The sequence below is a fragment of the Convolutriloba macropyga genome, chromosome 2 (assembly GCF_964194025.1).
Source record: "Convolutriloba macropyga chromosome 2, txConMacr16.3, whole genome shotgun sequence".
NCBI lineage: Eukaryota > Metazoa > Xenacoelomorpha > Acoela > Convolutidae > Convolutriloba > Convolutriloba macropyga.
The window spans coordinates 9761641-9777950 of NC_134469.1; the positions used below are offsets into that span (position 1 = coordinate 9761641).

Sequence of the window (16310 nt, forward strand, 5' to 3'; positions counted from 1 at the left end):
TTTTTTTTAATTGTTGTTTTTGACAAGGTTACATCAAAAATTGAAGCTGATGCATTCTGTATGCGCAAGGAAAAAACTCATGAGATGTTTTATACATCACCTCTGTCCTCCATCAAAATACTGCTGTTGAAAACGCAAATCATTCTTCCAGACAACCAATTCGATTTCGATGTTTTTTCTTTTTCTTTTATTTTTTCCAAATCTTCCTGTAGCAAGATTGCGTTTTTCCTGTCATTTGTGAATTCTTGACTTCACATTTTGATGAAAAATTAAGTCCAAGCAATAAAATTCCTTAAGTTGTGATGAAAATTTTGCAAAAGATTGCAAAAAAAGTTTTCCTATCAGAAAACGCGGTGACTGTCGTCATTCAACACTTGGTTCTGCGAACCAAGAATTGGCTAACCAAATCGAGCCCGAAAACTAAGCAGTTTTAAGCGGAGAAACTCTAATCGTTGAATTGAAGGCTTAGTTTTTTAAGATGTGATGTACAAATTGAACGTTGAACTTATTTAAGATCTACTGTTTTAGTTCTACTTTTAGAAACACAGATTTTGATTAGGGTCTAAGCTCAGGAACGCTTAAATTATGCAATTTCTTCGCTTGGAAACGATTTTTATGGTAGATAAACTCTTAAATACGGTGTTTTCTTTCCTTCGCACATATCGGCAGTTTTATATATTTCTGCAAGCGCTGGCCCGAGTTCATGTCTAGACATCTACCTGTGAAATGACTTGAGGCTGAATCATGCGTGTTTTCTCACCATAATGGGCTGATAGTTTACGCAATGACGCTCTTACATGACGCACTTACGTTTACAGGGATGTTCAAATGACGCTAAATAAGCAATAGCAAACAAAATCCAATTCAACAGGCCTGTCAGATATAATCCGTTATATGGCTCGAATTCTTGGCAACATCAATATAATCCAAATTATGCTGCTTAAGTTTGATATTCTCAATACCGCAGCACAACTGCCCGTAACTACAACTATTTATGACACTGCAGAACTGAAAAACTGTTTACGAAAGCGTAGTAAAAACAGTCTCTTGTGATCATTCTTATGCTATATCTGACCAAAAAAATTTTTTTGTCCTTTTTCTTCTGTTAACCTCAAGTTTTCCCGCGTCAATAGAGAAAGAGAAATTAAACAAATTCTGCTATAAGAAGACTCTATGCAAGGGTCTCTCTTTTAATTTCACATTAACTGTAAGTCCGACAACAACTTCTTTTAAGAACCATGAACTTTTCTCTTTTTCTTTTCAATTTACTCAATCTCCTTAGATCTGGTGACGTTGATACAAATCCAAGGCCAATTGGTTCCAAAAATATACCCTAAAAGCACTTAAAAAAGCGCAAAAAAACTGAAGTTTGTGCTTGAATTACCAGAGCATCTCTCAAAAAATTTTTGCTCGAAACAGATTATAACAACATAAACTGTATTTTCTGCTTCACGAAGACCTGAATTACAAAAATTTGAGAAGGAAATAAACTGCATTGCTTTCTTATACGATTATGTCTGCTTTAGCAACGACAGGTCAGCATCGATGTCTGACAACAGGAAACGGGGGAGGAGTTATTGAACTATTTCCAAACATCTGTCGCCGAAAGTAAGGTATGATCTGAACAATTTTAGCTCAAAGTTTGAATAAATCTAGATAAACCTCGCTATTGCAAATAAAAAACAAATTTTACTTAATAATTCATACTGCCCCAAAAAATTGCAATTTAGCTTGTTTTAAATGAATTAGCTCCAAACATTGACTTTGCTGCCACCGAAAACCAGCAGTTAATTGTGACAGCCGATTTCAACGTTGTTTTTTTTAAAAAAAGGAGAACAAGAAAAAAAGTGCACAGTAACTACAACTTACGAATTTTTTGTTCAGAATAACAAACAACCGACAAGAAACTCCAATGACTCAAAAACTTAAAGATTAATTAATTATTTCATAAGTGAACAGAGCTTATTTGAAAAATTAGTTCACTCGTGATACTCAAATAAAAACTGACCATTTTGGTGTGGTAGGAAATTTCAACTACTATGCAAACCAAGACAACCCCGATTAATTATATATGTTTATGACGAGAGCAACTATAAAATCAAGCTACCAAACAGCTGTAAGGGACCTAAGTTGTTCAGTTTTATGGAAGGACATTTTGAACCAATCGCAAATGGTTGACGTTTTTGATTATCTGCTAGAAGCTGTACTAAATCACAATGCTCTTCTTCAAAATTTTCATGCAAAACAATGTAAAAAATTTCAACTGGCTGATAAATGGCACTGATAAAACTAGAAAAACTAAGTATCTTAAATCATCAAGAGATAGCTTTTTAAAAAACAAAAACTACGAAATCTTTTTTAAACTAATTGATTTCAACAAATTTTACGCAGATCTCAATGAAGCTGCGGGCGTGAACAGGCAAAAATGGCACGTGATAAATGAGGTACGGAATCAGAGAAAAACGCAAACGGACATCAAATATTTAAGAAATTTTTTCGGAGTCTGCGTAACCGAGAATCTGAAAATGGCAAACCTAAATTTCAATTTTCTCGATAAAAAGACCAAAAAGTGTTCAGAGTTGGCCAATACAAAAAACAAATTTTTCAGGTGCGCTAGAGACAAATACCACCCATCAAATGTCACAGACAAGGAATGTCAAAACGCTTTGCATAAAATTAAGCTAAGTAAACCACAGGGCACTTTATCAATACCAGAATGGGCAACTAAAGTTGCAGCGTCTAAACTTATCAACATCTATCATTCATAAAAAATAAATCTGCCAAAGAACTAAGTTTTCCTAAATCTTTCAAAAAGCCATTGTAATACAACTTTTCATAAAAGCGACACAGAAAATCCAGACAACTAAAAATTAAATTAACTCGCACCATGTATATGAACAATTTTTGAAAGTACTTGCAGAGTTGAGATTGGAGAATACTTGTTAAGTGAAATTTTCACCAAAACGCACTATGGACGGCGAAAAAGATTTTCAATTACGTACTGTAATTGCCATTTTTTAAGATTGTCGCAACCACGTACTGTACTGAGTTTATTCGCTCAGGGACTCATAAAGGTAACTTTTTATCTGTTGCGCAAAAGGATTTATCCAAGGCTTTTGACTCCTTAAACCACAAAATCCATGATGATAAATTACATATGATAGGTTTTAAAACATCGTCTAGGCTAATAATCAAAGATGTTTTGTGTCATCGCGAAAATTAAGTAAATATGCAGAACATTTCATTGCATCTAGTTGAACTCACAAGAGGAGTTCTTCATAGAACGGTCCTAGGTCAATTGCTGCTCAAATTGTACATAAATGACATGCATAACTATCTTGACAAAGAAACAGAACTTATTCAAAGTTCAGGTGGCACAGTCGTTTTCACATCTAATACTTCAATCAAAATTGGCAAAAAAAAATTGGAAAGATAAACATAAAAATTAATTGCTTTTTTCAGTTCAATGAGTAAGGTTTCAGTTCCTCTAAAACAACATTCATAGTTTTCAGCAAAACAAAAGGAACTACCGATACACACATGGTTAATGACAATGCATACATTGATGAAAAAGAGGCAATAAAACACTTAGGCGAACGTTGATAGATTATTCAACATTCCAAAAACAAAGAAAACACATAAAAACAAAATGTTTGCTGGCATTAAGACTATTTCTACAATAAGGAGAACCATTCAGTCAATACGAAAAAATTCTTTCTCAACGCATTAGTTTTGAATCACCTTCTTTATTCATCAACTTTCATTCAGTCTATCAAACAGAATCTTGTTCTAACACTTGATAGGCAACTAAATTGGGCAGTTAAAGCTAGCTGCTACAGAAAAAAGGTCGGTTCATCTTGCAATCTGAAACTGAAATATGAAGTTTTACCAAAGTTTTATTTTCTGAAATTAAATCGAATAAATTAATTTTGAAAGACTAAAACCAATCAATTGCCTGCATTTGACAATTGTGGGGGCCATGAATTTAAAACCTGGAAAATTATTAAAAATGAAAGAACTGGATTGGAGTTCTGGGTCCATAAATTCAAAAGCTTTAAACTGGAAAGCTTATTCGTTACAAAATTTTTACAGGACTTGAATTCTTTACCTTGCCACTAAAGTAATAACGAAAAAAAATTGAAAAACAAATCTGCAATCAAATTTTGAGGAATTTGAAAGAGACCCTTGCGTGCAGTCGTCAGATTGTATATCGTGGAAACATTTAAGGTTTTTAAAACTAACCTTTCTTTGGTTTCGATGGGAATGAACAAATTTTTTTCAGTAATGACATTGCTTTTATTATTAATACTTTTGCCTTTTGCACTGCCATTTGGTTTTGCGCAATGTACTCATTTTTGCTCAGCAATAATGGATTGAATTGAGTGTTCCTTTTTTATGACATCGTGTCTGGTTAAAAAAGTAGTTTCGCGGGATCTAAGCTTTACGAAAGTCTGGCAAGCTTAAATGACAACAAACTCAATGTTGGTCACGTGATTGTTCGTCTCTCATGTAGCAATTGAGGTTTGTTCGGCAGGTTGGAATAGAATTTTGGAGCATAGTGAACAATCTGAAAAGTTTAGCCACTGGTTAATATTCCTTATCAATGCAAATCTCCCTGACTATACCAGTGTTGTTAAGATTACCCTACGTGGGTTGAAGGTCACCGCCACTTCTCAGTGGCACCACCATTACAACGCTCATTGCACAAAGCGGGTTGGGTTGAATAGGAGATGGGACATCTAAATTCTTACAAATTCAACGCATTCAGCGCATTTCAGTGCATTAAATTGTACGAAATGCGCTGAATGCGTTGAATTTATAAGAACTCTGCTGCATGCGCTGAAATATGTAGAAATTTTGAGATTACGCTGAGATTTTCAAATTTCACCGCAACTCTAATGCATCTCTTGCATGAATGCACCGCATTTTCAGCAAATTTCCTATATAATTTTTAACAACCTTCTAAGCTCCTTTTTCACAAAATTTCGGTGCACCGTTTCAAAGATTCAACGCCTTTCAGTGCATTTCTTTCACAGTTTCAGCGAATTTCGGCTTATTATCATGCAGGTGGGTTGCCCCGTAGTTCTATGCATTTGAAATGATATCATAATAATATTTAACATTTTTGTAAGAAATGAGCTGAAGACCACTTTTAAGTTCAAAACAAACTTTCTGCGATAGCTAATGTATCTTTCAAAAGTTAATTGATTCACAACACAGATGATGTTTTGATTATCTTAATTTATTGAACGAGGAGTTTGTTTGACATCAATGCGTTTCATCAAAAAACCCACTTTTGAACACTTTTGTTCAATTGGACTTAAAAAAAATTTGTCTTGGTAACCCGTACCTAACTCTATGGCAAATTCAGTACTCGAGACAGAGTCTAATTTAGGACTTACTTTGATTCAGAGCTAATTCAATGATTCATTCCGAATTATCTTCTGATTCAGAGGAAAACTCAATATTTTCTATGATTTTTGCTCTGAAATCACTTCACAATTGAAATCCCTCTGAATCAGTACGAAAATTTGAAAACTCTAAAAAATTGTTTGAATCAGTACTGATTGTCACGGAACCTTAAGTACAGGTCCCTTCATCGGTTGTATTTCCGAAACTACACAACCCAAAAGTTACATACAACGGAGAAACTAAGTTAAATTACATATAATAATAATGATGATGATGATGATGATAATAATAATAATAATAATAATAATAATAATAATAATAATAATAATAATAGTAATAATAATAATAATAATAATAATAATAATAATAATAATAATAATAATAATGATAATAACAATAATAATAATAATAATAATAATAATAATAATAATAATAATAATAATAATAATAATAATAATAATAATAATAACAATAATAATAATAATAATAATAATAATAATAATAATAATAATAATAATAATAATAATAATAATAATAATAATAAAAATAATAATAATAATAATAATAATAATAATAATAATAATAAAAATAATAATATTAATAATATTAATAATTTAATTTCCTCAATGCTACATAAATAACATAGCAACTGAATGCTTATGAAAAACAATCTACTACTCCATCGCTAATCTTCTTTGCTTCTCAGAGAAAATCATTGTTAATGTTAACGATTTTCCAAAGTTTGAAAAAGCTAAAATTTTCAAAAAAGAAAACGTTTATTTCTTGGTATAATTTATTATTATTATTATTATTGGCGCATATTGCTGACGACGCATATTCAAAACGATGGAAGAAAATGAAAGTTGTGATTCACATTCTCTTACTTGCTCTGTATTGAAAAAGTAAACTCCCCAGTTCGAGGCCGAATGGTTTTACAGCATATGCAGAATGTTTATCTTGTAAGAACTTGCAAGTTTTTGGCAGAAAAACTTGCAAGGCGATGCATCGCCTTGTAAGTTTCTGCCAGAAACTTGCAAGTTCTTACAAGATAAACATTCGCAAGATGAAGGGTTATCTTTTAAGAGTCTTGTAAGGCGAATGGTTAACTTGTAAGTAACTTGTAAGTCGAATGGTTAACTTGTAAGAGCCTTGTAAGTCGAATGGTTAACTTGTAAGAACTTGCAAGTCGATTGGTTAACTTGCAAAAACTTGCAAGAAGAACTTGGAAGAAAAACTTTTAAGGCGATGCATCGCCCTGTAAGTTTATGCCAGAAACTTGCAAGTTCTTACAATTAACCATTCGGCCTCGACCCGGGCTTCGGTTTTTTAGGTACACTGTACCACAAGAATGCGACAAAAAAAACAATGCATCAAAATATTTGTTTCTTCTCCCTAAGAAATTCCCTTTTGTAGCTTTTTTGGAAGTTTTATTGAACGGAGACAGAATGAGTTAACCAATTTTTTATAGAAAAAAAAACACACACATCTTGTTTTTGACTTCTTGCTCGATAGAGAAATGATGATATTGATTTAAAGTTCTCAGATTAAAAATTGTTACAATTTGATTCGTCCCACAAATTTTTGTTTTTTTTTAACTGTTGTGGCCAACTTTGCATCCTCCTCAAAGTAAAAAGCTTCTAGGCGGAGACATTGGACTACAAAAAACACGTTCTCAGTGACTACAAAAAACACGTTCTTAGTGACTACAAAAAAAAACACGTTCTTACTGTCTACAAAAAAAACACGTTCTTAGTTAAGCCGCTCTCCGTTTCTGCCTTCCTTTAGCTTTCTTCCAGTTCCTAGGTCACTTCTCCTTAATGATCAGATTTTAGCTCGTTAATGAACAGAACTTAGGCAGACTTTGACTAGAAAGCTTGTTCATGTAGCAAAACACTTTATATAAAAGGCATTAAAAAATCAGTCGCACTTTCTGTATTGATTAAAACAGTCCCGAATTTCAGACCAATTTTGGTCATGTTTGAGATCCAATTACAGAAATTCATCGTCTGGTGCACTGCGGTTCTTCGGGATTGCTGACGTCATACAACGACTCTATCCTCTATCCCGATACGTAGCTGACATGTACTCTTACTCATGTCAACTGTTTCTAATGGCTGGCATGGCGTACGAGCGCTATGTAAACATTGCACGTGGCGCCGAGGCAAAATCAGTGCTGACGCCGAGAAAACGGAAATACTTATTTTTCGCAATCATTTTTGTCAGCCTTGCATTGCCATTGGTGCCAGTGATGGATATGGTTGCAAGCAAGTTATGGCTTAACGAGGAGGCTGAAATGCCTGAGAAGGTACGACATTTTAAAAAACTATTCTCATTTTTGTACTTTTTTAATAAATTAACTTTATAAAAGTTTCATTTTACAACCAGGAGAAATTGCTTTTTTTTATTTTTCTATTCAATGATTAGAGTCAATATGAGAAGAACCAAGTTATACCAAATGTAAAATAATTATAAAATAATTTTTTGAAGTAGCTAATAGTTCTGCTTATTATGCAGATGCAGCATAAACAGTGGCCTAAATGTTGTTTGCGACTTTTTTTCCGTATTTGAAAAAGAACTTTGTTCCATTTCCTCTGAACTTGATTTTGATTCAGGGAGTTGATTGTTTTTCAGGACTCAATGCGTTTTCTGAAATTGTTTAGCTTCTTATCTTCTTATTTCAGAAAAACTCACTTGAGTTTTTATAAATCTTGTTGGTAATATGAAGAGTTCAAGTCGAAGAGAGACTTCAAGAGACTCGAATAAAACTTCAATTGAAAGTGTAGATAGCATTTTGCAGGGTTTCTTCTACTTTAAATTGTTTCTCATTAAAAATAACTCAATAAACTCATCACATTACGTCGAAACGGAATGCTAGTCATCTTAAAGCGAACTTTCTTTAGTCAAAAAGCAAACAGAATTTCAAAAACTCAAAAGTTGTCGCAGAACCAAATAATAAAACAAAAATATTGACTTTTTTGGCGCTAGAATTAACGCCCGAGTGGCGGTTTGATGGTGAATTTTCGTAAGAAGTGTGGTGAAAAAAAATTTCACCGACTATTTCTTAAATCTTTTTGCGATGAATGCGGTGAATCGCGGTTAATTATTAGTTTTCACCGCATTCTTGGTATTCTTACAAAAAGCGACACTTCCATACAGGGGTTTGAACCTCTTACCTCCTGAATGTCTTCTTCTTCTTAGTCCTCTGCGCCAATTGTCTTTACCCTCTAAACTATTTCTTGTGAATTGAAGTAAACGTTGGGAAACAAATGCGGTGAGTTTTTTTTCACCCCATTTTTTACATTAATTTGCCACAAAATCGATGCGGTGAATTTTTGTATGAAATGCGGAACTATTTTTTTTCACCGCATTCCCCGCAATCACCGCATTTGTTACAAAAATTCACAGCATTCATCGCAATTGTTACAAAATTTCACCCAGAATCTCGACCCGGGCGGAATTAAGGTTTTTCTTCTGAAACTAGATTCTCACGCATCTTTTGGGTTCCACCCATGTTTAAATGAGCACCAACACCTGACAAGACACTGCTTATGGTAGTAGGGTCACTTTTGTACAATTGAACTTTCAATTGATATCAGATATACTTTCCCCGATATCAAATATAACGCTACGGTATTGTCCCCGGGTCGAGGTTTTTGGGTAAATTGTCGTAAATGCGCTGAATGCAGTGAATTTTGCGAGAAATGCGGTGATTGCGGTGAATGCGGTGACAAAAAATATTTCGCCGAATTTCACAGCATTTCCTACAAACCTTTACCACAAAATTCACCGCATTTCTTACCAAAAACTCAACGCAAAATTCACTGCATTTCTTACAAAATTTAACCGCATTTGCTTTCCAGCGTTCACCCAGTCTCATTAACTCCACAAGAAATAGCACAGAAGAACATGACAGTTGGCTCAAAGGAATAAGCAGTTAAAGTCATACAGGAGGTCAGAGGTTCGAATCCGTGTATGGAAGGTTCCCTTTTTAAGAATACTGAGAACGCAGTAAAAATAAATAATTCACCGCAATTCACCGCATTCACCGCAGAAAGATGTAAAATGTACGCGGTGAAAATTATTTTTCTTTCACCGCATTTCACCGCATTTCTTACGAAAATTCACCGCCATACCTCGACCCGGGTCATTATGATAACTTTCAATATATGATGTTCTCATTGTTCACACTCTATGAGATGTCAGTTAGTTTTTCTTATTTACGTTCTCACGGAATTTAATTTCTCTAACAGTTCCTGCTATTTTTTAATAACTTTTGCATGAAATAAAATTTTATTGACATTTGCTCTTGAGAAAAATTGATCAATTGTTCATTTCAAGTCAGGATCATTGTTGAGAAGACCGACAAAAATGACAATAATTTTTTTTAGTCACCTTCAGTATGTTCGGATTCAAACGTAACAAAGCTTCGGTACGTTCAGTTTATTCGGTATTGTCGGTTTCGAACGTAAGAACGATTCGGTTCGATATAATCAATTTTAAATACAAGAGATTCGGTGTGTTCGGTTTATTTAAACGCAAGAGACTGGATGTAAAAAATTGCTGTTTTTCCATTAAAAAATTTGGTTCTTCAAACTGTTTTTGTCGGTAAAAATCCACAGATTTTTTGTCCATAAATAAGTTTCAGAAAAAAAATGAACAACTTACAAAGTGATTTTTTAAAAAATTATTTGTCCATTTGAGCTTTCGAGCGAACAAGAGTTGTTTAATTTCCTAGGTAAACAGCTGCGGATTGCAATTGACTCATCCATCAATCAAATGTGTTTTACTTTGTCTCTCCATTCGATTTGCTGTAATAGTCTGTACATTTTTTTTCAATTAGGTGTTTTTATGTTTCTGCGCAATTCCCCTTCTCTTTCTCAGTTCATTTTTAAAAAAATCTCTGATGATATTTTTATACTTTGCAGTTCTAATGTTTGTAATTGAATTAATTTTTATTGAAAATTTAACTCGTTTTTCCACCAAATTAGGTTGCGTGTAACACATTTAATTGCATTTCCCGACTGGTTTCATTTGATATTTTATCGTAAGAGAGTTTTCTATTTCTACAATTTCATTCCTTCGATTTTAAACATCAACAATTGATATTATCAAATAGAGTGCTACGCCACTTGGGGTTGGCTTAAAATAAATGCTACAAACCCGTTGAATTTGGGGTAATGTTTTTCTGGCATCAGGTCTTCATTTTTCTATGTCTTATGATCTGACATTGAGTCAAAAAAATTTTCATACTGCACGTGAATGCAAAATGTTGCTCTTTTTTTTTTACAAATGTTGAGTTAGAAAGATCCTGTTTGGTTACATTGCAGTGATTATTCATTCAAGTTGAGGTCTCAACGTTGAAAAACACTGATGAGTGTATAAAAAACTTGTAAGAGTATTGAACTGTTTTATGAAGTGCGGTCTTTAGCGCTGAATGCCGTAGGTATTTTGAAAGATCAATATTCTCCACTCACAGCTACAAAATTTTAATTATAAATTTCAAATGTAGAAAATGGAAAACATAAAAATTCAAAATATTAAAAACATATTACCTGACAGATGCAGCAAAAGAAGTAACTGTAACTGATTTTGAGTTCAAAATTTTGAAGCCTAGTGAGGAAAACAATCTTTGCGATTTCTTTTGCATGCAGTGGAACACAAAAAATCATCACAACTAATTTCAACAGAATCTATACAGAAACTTTTTCAGGTGGAGACATCGGTTCGAGTATTTTCAGGATTTCATTGAGCTATGTTTTTTTTAACTTTTTAAATCCAATTTTCAAAGGTGGTAAAGTCGCAAAGAAAATCTTCAGTTCAATCCGTTGAAAAAAACAAAAGCCGAGACGAAAAAAGAGCGAGCGAAAGATAGGGGAAAGAGAGAGAGAGAGAGAGAGAGAGAGAGAGATTTGTGTTGACTGCTGCATACTTCTGTTGATTGCTGCAGTTTTCTGCACTCGCTCGGCATAATTCCTTAACCAGATTTGTAGTTCTGATTACCATTTTTGTTATTCAGCTAATGTTTTTGTTTGCTCTAATATTTAGATATATATCAGGGCTAGCAACCTCCTGGTCATATTTCTGTCCCTAATCGCTAGTAGTTGGCCCTGTAGGGTGAATTGAGCACGCATATCGTTTACAAGGCGTACTTTAAAAAATTTTCAATTGAATTCAGCAATTTCGGAGAAATTGTTAGGAAAAGAAAACACGTTGCTAAATTAAGTAGAACCCAACCGGAACAAACTCGTCCGCTCGTTTGCTAATTTTTGCAAAATTAACATTTTTTTGCAAAATTTGGCAAATTTGATCTTGCGAAGAGATAATTTGCAAATTGTTACAAATGTGGCTTTATCGAGCAAGTTATTGCAAATGTTTGCAAATTTAGTATTTGTTTTGAACTAAGGTTTTTAATTTTTTACAGTTATCATTTTTTTGAGAAATTTTGCTCTAATTAATTTTTTTAGTAAATTCATATTTTAGGGGTTCATAAGGCCTCCGAGAGTTGAAGAATCAGATTATTTGGTTCTTCCCTACGGAGATCAAAATACATTTATCTTTACCCGACAGGCTGTTGTTCGCATTTTCAACTTTTATAAGTTAATACACTCTTCCATTAAAAAAATTGTTGCAGAGTCATTTATTGATTGAGTACTGTTAGAAAAAGCAATTTTTTGCTTCTGGGTTCTTTCCTTCAGAGTAATATGCAAGAGGAAATGGATGTATCGGAAATACTCGAATCATTTTTTCGCATTAAAGTTTTAAACTGCTCTGTTCATTTATGACAAAATTCAAGAGCTGATTCTCCTGCGCTGTCGAATATATACCGACGACATGAATTTTAGGGCTCAAATTTTTTAAATAATTTTGATGATTTATTATTGACAAGAAGAAAAAAGATGTGAAAATTTATTTAGCCCATAGACAAAAGTTGAAGTACAGTTCATTGATTTTTTTCCCGTTTCAAAAACCTTTCGTTCTTCGTTTTTTCGTCTGTCGAGTGAAAGTTTTGTTTTAGTTTTTTTTCTTTTTCTGTTTGGGTATGATGTGAGCAGAACACAAATTGCATGACATTGTTCTGCGACTGTGACAATAACCGAATAACCTTTCCAACTCCAGAACATTTTTCATTAAAAAACGCTGTTGTTCCGACCCGTCTTGAGGGGGGGAGATGAAATAAATATTCGGATGAGGTTTTTATGTTCAGTCAATTTTGGCCAATTGATAAATTCATCGTAGACATTTGAGAGTGGTATTGTTAAAAAGCCCGTACAGCCTGGCATATGAAGTTAAAAAGATGTTCTATAGTCATTATTGAGGTTTATGTTTTTGTCAACATAAAACGATCGCTATAGCTAACTCAAGTGCTTCCTCCCGTTTTTGCGTTTCTTTCAACAACTGTTTTTGTATGTTCATATCCTTCATGTTTGCTATAAAAAGATCTCTGATTATCTCGGTCATTGCACCCAAATTACAGTGTTTGAACAAAGAACAAAAACAAAGACGAAAAAAGAGCGAGCGAGAGAGAAGAAGAAGAAGAAGAAGAAGAGAGAGAGAGAGAGAGAGAGAGAAAGAGAGAGAGAGAGAGTGAGAGAGAGAGAGAGAGGAGAGAAAGAGAGAGAGAGAGAGAGAGAGAGAGAGAGAGAGAGCGAGAGAGAAAAACAGACAGACAGCAACTTCTGTTGACTGCTGCATATTTCTGTTGATTGCCGCGTATTTCTGTTTGGCATTTTGAGTACCACTTTTGTTGTCCAGCTAATATTTTTTTTCACTGTAATATTTAGATTTACATCAGGATTAGTTATAATTTTGGCATTTCAATTCTTCAAAAAATTATTAGACTTTCAAGTGTAAACTACAAATTTTTACATTTTGAGGCTCCAAACAGTTTTTTTCACCAGTTTTTCCTCATGAATAGCTGGATAAAAAACACTGTTGTAGCGTCTTGCTCTTTAGGAGAGGTTTTAGGCTTGCAGTTAGGTTTTATTGTGTAAATTTTTTATAAGAGGTTACTTAAAATGCCTAAAATTGCTTTCAACTGTTACTTACCTATAAGAATGATTTCAAAATTAGTGAATTCTAACCGTTCGCAGTTCCACAAATCTGTTTCTTTTTCCTTTATCTAGTTTGGGAAGTTTACTGGCCAAACAGCACTAAAATGTTGCATGTACCGGATCTTTATTGCTTTCGATTTTTCAAATTAAGTTTCAAATTCTTGTAAATCCTCTGAAAAATTGAAAAATATTTCCACTGCCTCATTTTTAAAATATTGTGCCAAATTGTTCATATTCAGTGTTTACTGTGTCTCTGCTTACTCAATAGTGCTTACGACTGAATGGGTGGAATGTGAATTTCAGTGAGTTAGCAGAACTAGTTTTTTCTTGCTTTTTTGTAATTTTTTATCGTCTGCTCAACTAGATCTTGTTATTTTCTGTTGAATATCATTACAACATTTTTCTATTTATAATTTTTCCAGTTATGGAAAATGTTTTTGAGAAATTTCGCAGTTTTAATGTTTTTTGAGAAATTTCGCCGCACTATTTTATGTAAGTTCATTTTTTCTGGGACCTCCAAGAATTGAGGAATTAGTTTTATAAGATCTTTTCTACGGAGACCAAAATATAATTCTCTTTATTCTATAGGACGTTGTTCACAAGTTTAGTTTTTATTAGTTAATTTTTTTTCAACTTTTTAAATTTTTTTTGCTGCATATAGGCATTGATTTATTGGGTACTGTAATAAGAAAGTAATTTTTTGCTTCTGTGTTTTTTCCTTCAGAGTAAGTAGCTGGAGGAAGTGGGTGTATAGGAAAAACTCGAATCATTTTTCGCATTAAAAATATAAACTGCTCTGTTCACTTATGACAAAATGCAAGAGCTGATTCTCCTGCGCCGTCGAATATAAACTGACGACATGAATTTTAGGGCTCATATTTTAATAATTTTGATGATTTATCATTGACAGGAAGCAAATAGATGTGAAAAGTTATTTAGCCCAATAACAAAAGTTGAAGTGCAGTTGATTGATATTTTTCCGTTTCAAAAGCATTTCGTTCTTCGTTTTTTCGTCTGTCGAGTGAAAGTTTTGTTTTTGTTTTTTTTCCTGTTTGGGTATGATGTCAGTTGTTCAAAAATTGACATTGTTCTGCGACTGTGATAATAACCGAATAATTTATCGAAACTCCTGAACATTTTTCATTTAAAAACGTTATTATTCCGACGCCTCTTGAGGAGGGAGATGAAATAAATAATCGAATGAGTTTTTTTGTTCAGTCAATTTTGGCCGATCGATAAATTCATCGTAGGCATTTGAGTGTAGTATCATTAAAAAGCCCATACAGCGTAGAATATGAAGGTAAAATATCTTCTTGTGTCACTTATTGAGGTTTATGTTTTTGTGAACATTAAACGATTGCTATAGCTAACTCAAGTGCTTTCTCTGGTTCGTAGGTTTGTTTCAACAACTCTTTCTGTCTGTCCGTATCCTTCATGTTTGATATAAAGATATTTCTGATTATCTCGGCCATTGCACCCAAATTACAGCGTTGAGGTAGTTCCTTTAATGGTACGTGAAGTTGTTTAATATATTTTTTTTCTGTTGGCGTCTTATTAGTAATAGGAATCGATCATATGTAAAATTTCTAGGAACCCAGGCTTAGGTACAGACTTATGAAAAGAAAATGCTCGACCAGAAAGTACTATGAAAAGACCGGACTCGACTCATTTGAGCTATGAAAAGTCTTTACCTCGACTTTAAGACACGCTGGACTTTAGCTCGACAGAGATTTTTAACAAAAGACTTTAGCTCGACCCAAAAGTTTACGAAAAACTTAAGCTCGACTCAAAAGTTTTTAGAAGATTTTAGCTCGACCCAAAAATTTACGAAAGACTTAAGCTCGACTCAAAAGTTTTCAGAAGATTTTAGCTCGACCCAAAATTAGTTGGTTTTTTCAATCAACTTGAGATAATTTTCCGACAGTACTGCTATAAAAAGATGTTTAAAATGTTTATTTGGCTTATGAACAGACCCTTGCTCGACCCATGAAAAACCGTGCTCAACTTTATTTGGCTTATGAACAGACCCCTGCTCGACCCATGAAAAGACCGTGCTCAACTTTATTTGGCTTATGAACAGACCCTTACTCGACCCATGAAAAGACCGTGCTCGACTTTATTTGGCTTATGAACAGACCCTTGCTCGACCCATGAAAAGACCGTGCTCGACTTTATTAGTGTATGAAAAGACTTTGCTCGACCCATGAAAAGACCGTACTCGACAATAATTGGCTATCAAAAGACTTAGCTGGACCTATGAAAAGACTTTACCTGGACTTTAGCTAAGTGCTGGACTGTGTATTTATAGTCAATAAAGACCCCCCCACTAGAATGATAAAGTCTTTTCATAAGTCGAGGTCTAAATCTGGGACAATTAAATGTGCCTTCTAATTGTTCCAAAAGTTATTTACTTGTAAGTTTGTACGTTCTGATACCTGGGTCAACGATCAAACAACTTTCTTTGATTTCGTACTAGGTCATATATGGTTCTTAGTAATCATACTAGGTCATATATGATCGGTATGAATTCTTGGTAGTCATACAAGGACCATATATGATTTCCTAGAAATCATACAAGGATCATACAAAAAAATTCAAAGACTAAAAACTGTTTAATTTTGATTTTACATTGAAGTTGAAAAAATTTCTTGGATTTCATACAAGGTCATATATGACACATAATACATTGACTGGTGCCACAAATTCTCGTATAATGTAGTCAGAGGACTTATTAAATTATTATATCGCATTTGCAATCCACATTTGATTCTTTGTGTGCGCTAAAATATTAACTTTGTGGTTTAAACGTATTCTGAAAACGAATATGACGTGATATGCATTTTTTTC

General features: G+C 33.5%; 1 protein-coding gene across 1 annotated transcript in view; it reads left to right on the forward strand.

Annotated features, from left to right (window-relative positions):
* The window catches only part of LOC142355469 (uncharacterized), a 152490-nt gene that overhangs the window by 35103 nt on the left and 101077 nt on the right, over positions 1–16310 (forward strand). The window contains exon 6 of the mRNA XM_075407634.1: positions 7408–7717. Within this exon, the coding sequence (XP_075263749.1) occupies positions 7408–7717 (310 nt within the window). The remainder of the gene's footprint in view (positions 1–7407; positions 7718–16310) is intronic.